The sequence below is a fragment of the Gavialis gangeticus genome, unplaced genomic scaffold (genome assembly GCF_001723915.1).
Source record: "Gavialis gangeticus isolate Ggan-Ray unplaced genomic scaffold, GavGan_comp1, whole genome shotgun sequence".
Classification (NCBI taxonomy): Eukaryota; Metazoa; Chordata; order Crocodylia; family Gavialidae; genus Gavialis; species Gavialis gangeticus.
Genome location: NW_017729002.1, coordinates 24,223,319 through 24,228,546, shown reverse-complemented (window position 1 = coordinate 24,228,546; position 5,228 = coordinate 24,223,319). Strand labels below are relative to the sequence as shown.

The window sequence follows — 5,228 nt, the reverse complement described above, 5'->3', positions numbered from 1 at the left end:
ACGCTGATGCCGTCCCGCTGGTTCAGCTGACAGTGGTTCATTTTTATAGCAAAGACATGGTTTCAGACTGCTTGCTGTTCTCTGTGTTGCTGGTTTCTGCTTGCAGGACTCTGACTCCTCAGCAGAAAGGGGCATAGATTTCTGATACAGTAGGCAAGATCAGTGAGTGCCAACAGGATCACAGCTAAATACATTTGGCTGCTATGATTCTCTCACTATGTTAGCACTTACCCAGAAGGTCCCTGCAAAGCCCAGGTATCATGGTTATCATATTACTGCCTTGTGTTACAAGGTGCCCCATGCTCTTCTTGGCTCAGATATCTGTTACATGATATCAGTCTAGCTTTCTGATGTTTGCTGGCCTCTCCTCTACTTGGTTTTTAGTTTGAGTTGAATGCTTTGATGACGCAGTCTGTCCTTTCTGCATCTTTTAGCTTTTATACCAATGAGATTTCTATGAGATCCATTGAGACCTGAACTCAAACTGTCTGGACCTAATGAGCTACATGTTTCTCTGAGTCTCCCGCTGCAAGCGGTCCCTTGACTTCATCCAGGTACTCCAACTCCTTAAAGCCTCTGACTTCTGCTAGGCTAAGATCTGTTCTTAACACTCTTCCCTTGGTCTAATTTTGAGGTGTTTAGACCTTCCTCTCTGTGGCTGTTGAATGGCTTTCCTTCAGAGATCTCCCTGGAGGAAGCTACTTTGCTTCTTAGAGCCTTCTAACTCAGTTCACTTCTAATGCTTGGTTTTAAGATGTCACCAGTGAGTTATCCTGTGCTGTAACTCTTGAGCTCAGTGCTGAGCAATATCATGCTGCCATGGGGTATATTTGCTCAGCAGTGGAATTTGAGTGGGGTGGGATCAGCAAAGTCCCAAACCCACGGCCTGTCTTCTGTGTTTCTGGCATTCTTAAATGTTTGGTATTAATAGCTGAGGCAGTATAAAGAATCCTAGAGGATTTGCTGAAAGCAGCTTAACAAGCTTGGTTGAAGGATTTATGTGCTCTCTCAAGAGATGCTGGTGAGTGGCACGTGTGTGAGGGTTAAAAACCCAGCAAAGAAGGTGGGAGGAGGAATTCTGATGGGAGCAGTGAGAGGTAGCCCAGATAAATGGAGTGCTGAGGCCTGAATTGTTAGTACTATAGGCATTTTATTCCACCATAAGCAGCAGGTACTGAGTCACTTAGCAATGGGGCGTGATTGTGGGGTAAGTGGCAGGCACGTTTTGTTAGTACACTGCCTCCTTTGGCTTCTTTTTGTCAGGTGAGTTAATGCAGCTGGGCACAACTGTGAGTGCGGTGCCTGGAGCAGCATTGAAAACTCGGGGCATTTGCAGATCAGGCAAGGCTGTTCCCACATCGTGAATTTGCTGGTGATAAGGAGTGTTGGGCAGACGGCTAAAAGAACAGGATCTTGGTATTTGGTGAGCCACGCAGGAAGAGTGTTCTTCTCCCAGGTACAGCCAAATGTCTCCATAGTTTAATAATACATTTTGTGTTGAGCTTGCATTCCCGCTGTTGTGCATTGGTTTGAGGTACAAAGGGGATTTGTAGCAATAGGCTTCAGGAACAGGCAGAGCTGATGTGTGCAAGGCAGCAGTCTATCCTCTGGACCAACCTGCTGGGCCAGGACTTGGGGGGCCTGCATTCTCCTCTTGAGTCTGCCACTGAGCTGCTGAGTGGCATGGACAAATCTCTTCCATTTTTCCATGTCTCCTGTAAACCAGTTGAAAGTGCTTTCCTCCTTTGTAAAGTGCTTTGAGGTCTATTATATATGAGTCAGACATTTATTATAATACAGTTAAACTGTTCTAACTATTTAGTGCAGCAATCTAAAAGCTGCTATTCTTTTCCCATTGCAGGTGGGCGGTAAAAATGGTGCAGAAGTATCAGTCGCCTGTTCGAGTCTACAAGTACCCCTTTGAGCTTGTCATGGCGGTGAGTGACGCATTGTACTTCTACCCCCTTTCCAAACAGCTGAGCAATACTGAAGACTTGACAGTAACCTCTGGTTTATGAGCCATTTGGGTGATAGGAGGTGTGGGACTGCAGCTTCAGATGTCTTGTTGATGGATCACTTAGGGGAATTGTCTTGAAGATGTTCCAGGGGACAGACAGGTGTCTGTCTTCCATATTCTTGGCAGTTCTGCAGAAATAGTTTAATCTATTCAGCTAGTCTATTAGTTATTTTTAATTCAGTAAAATTGATTCATGAGATGACCTGAGCATGGAAGCAGTGCCAGAAAGAGAGGAAATATAAATGCTGTCTTGATATATTGTTAGTTTTCAGTATAGGTATGTGTGTGTACATGTTTAGGTCTCTATCAGCAACCACCTATAATAGAGAACTGTCCTTCATGGTTTATTCTTCAACACTGTGGCAAGCCGTTGAGTCTGTCTGGTTAAGGGATGTCAATGCCTTTAAAGAGGCACTTCACTCAGCCAGATGTGTGGTTATTACCAACCTCTTCAAATATCCTTCTGTTTAGAAACTCCCATTTCAAGGGAATATATTAATAAATTGGTAATGAGTTTATTCCTGATGTATTTGAGTTCCATAGGCTTGTCTGAGACCAACTCATCAGGCCTGAGATGTGTGTGGGTCTGAGATCCATGTAGTGAAGCAAGATTAGAAGCTGTTAAAAATGTAGAAAATGTTCTGCAAAAGATTTTTTTTGTCCTTGTTTTTTCCTTTTCCTTTTTTCACCTGAAACACTGGCAGATTCTGTAGTGGCCAAAGTGCGCTTTCCTGCTGGTGGTGCATAAGGGTAAGGTGGCCATGCTAACTCTTCCCCAGATTGGCAGGCTTTAGTACTGATTACCAGGGGTTTTCTCTGATTAAAAATTGCAAATTCTCTGATTTAAAAACCCAAAATCCGTGATAAAAATTAAATCCTGCCCCCCGGCCCTGCTGGTGCCCCACACTCCCCCCAACAGTCTCAACAGCCCTCCTGATGCCCCTCGCATGAGCCTCCCAGACCCGCAGACACTGGCACCCCAGCAGGTAAGTGTGTGTGGGGAGAAGGAGCAGGGCAGGGTGGGGGAAAGGGAAGGTGCTGAGATCAAGAAAGGGGAGAGTGTGCCCCTGTGCCTCTCCCAGGAGCAGGGCCAAGGGGTGAGGGCAGGGGGTGCCACTCTGTGGGCCATACACATGCCGGCCGGCCGGCCTGACAGGAGGTTCACACACAGAGGCCGCCACCGCAACTCTGCCACTGCACCCTGTGCTACCAACCCATGGCCACCTGCACAGCTTTGTGGGCAAGTGGCACAGGGTGCGGCAGCAGCAGTGCGGTGACACCCACGTTGTGCAGGCCACATATGTGCTGCCCGGCCAGGGCGTGAAACAGGGAGCTTGCATGCAGCAGCATGCCCCGCAACTGGCTGCACAGCTCTGCAGTGGTGTGGGGTGGTGGCTGCAGCATGCAGGGTGGTGGGACTTTGTGGGCAAATGCTGCCACGGGAGAGCCACATGCCCTTTGGCCCTGGATCCTAGAGGTAAGTGGGGCTTGGGAGCTGTGGGGCAGGGCTGGGGAAGATGGTTGGGGGCTGAGGGAGTGGGGGGTGCTGTTGGCCCCTGGCGGCACATTGCAGCTGGGAACAGGGCCGGGGGTGAGGGCAGGGGTGCCCCTCTGTGGGGAGCTTTGTGGGCAAGCGATGCGGGGCTCAGTGTGGTGGTACCTGCCATGTGCAGGCTGCACACATGCTGCCTGGCTGCCTGCCTAGGGGAGCGGGAGAAGGAGGCTGGCAGGCGGCTGGAGCACAGCTCTGTGGCCGTCTCTGCAGCCATGGTAAGGGATGGGGGCGCGGGGAGGGGCAGAAGCTTGGGCTTGCATGCGGTGCTGTTGCTTACCTGGAGGCCCGTGATGGCCGCTGTGTACAAAACCTCCCGTTGCCGCCACGGAGCCGTGCCCGGAGCTGTGCGGCCAGGCGGCAGTGGCAGCGTGGTGGTGGCTGGGTGGCATGCAGCTATTTCCACCACCACCCGCGTTTTCTCTGATTAAAAACAGGGAATCTGTGGTTTTCTCCATTTTTCTGTGGGAAACGGAAAACCTGGATCTCTGATGGTTACCATACAGTACTTTTATGTATGCCACTGCCAAGAGGCCAAGTGTTTCTTAGGTGGGTTTGTTCTTGGAGGACAGCACTAAGCAGTTGGTCATTGAGTCTGGAGGCCCAAGTGCTTCCTGCAAGCCTTATGCTGTCTTTTCCTGTTAGTACCGTCACTTGGAAGGACTGTGGCTTTTGATTGCAAATGTCCTGAGGACATATCTGCTTTCTGCTGAACTAGGGCTCTAGCAGCACCCCAAGTCTGACAGAAATGGGCAACAGAAGTTAAAAACTTGTGTGCAGGGAGAAATATTTAGATGAGTGGGAGTGCCTGCATCTAACAGAGAGCTGATAGTCCATTCCACTCTCTTTTCTGGCCCTGGCACTGCTTTCTGTATAACAGTGGCCCCAGTGCCTTTCCTAATGAACAGCTGGTCCTGAGCAAGACCAATGTTTCTGACACTCTTCCATCTAGTCTTTTGCCACCAGAGTCAAGATGGGCTGAGAAGTGCTTGCTGTTTACTTCTGCATGTGAATGCACCATGACTGTGGCACTATGTTCTCACCTGGGAGCTGATGCCACTTCCTTCAGTGCTCCTTTGCAGGCAGGGTCTGGTGTGAGAGGCAGAATATTAGTTCCTTTTTCATGTTTCATGTTTTTCCTTGTAAATTGGGGTGTGAGTAATAGCAGAACCTCACAGCTATGGCAACACTTGCTAAGAAAACATCTCCAGGCCTAACGTTGATCACCCTAGTGCAGGGGCAGGCAATGATTTCGGGTGGAGGGCTGCTTACCGAGTTTTGGCAAGCCATGGAGGACTGCATAGGTAGCCCCGCCCCTTGACAGGTGCCTCACCCCCTGGTTGCCATCTTGGGACCAGAAATCCTGCCCCCTAACCCCTGACTTTTGTCACCAGAAGTCCCTCCCTATGCCCTCCAGAAGTACTCCTTTCAGCAGGGAGTTTTGCCATCTTTGAACCAGAAAAATACCAAATTATATTCTAAAAATCAAACATGTACTACAGCATTCATTAATTTCATTTAAAAAAATTTTTGTCCTAAGTTACATGCGTTTGTGTAGTGTACACAGAAGTGATTGTATAATGGCTCTCTTAAAATGAAGTCCTCTTGTATATTGTGGAAGGGTGTGGGGGAGGGTGTGGCTAGGGAGGGCTGTGGCTT

At 49.1% G+C, this 5,228-nt stretch overlaps 1 protein-coding gene across 1 annotated transcript in view; it reads left to right on the top strand.

Annotated features, from left to right (window-relative positions):
• Window positions 1–1,864: 1,864 nt before the first annotated feature.
• The window catches only part of SEC14L5 (SEC14 like lipid binding 5), an 81,073-nt gene continuing 77,709 nt past the window's right edge, over window positions 1,865–5,228 (top strand). Inside the window, exon 1 of the mRNA XM_019507683.1 lies at window positions 1,865–1,937. Coding sequence (XP_019363228.1) covers window positions 1,875–1,937 — 63 coding nt within the window. The 5' untranslated portion in view covers window positions 1,865–1,874. The remainder of the gene's footprint in view (window positions 1,938–5,228) is intronic.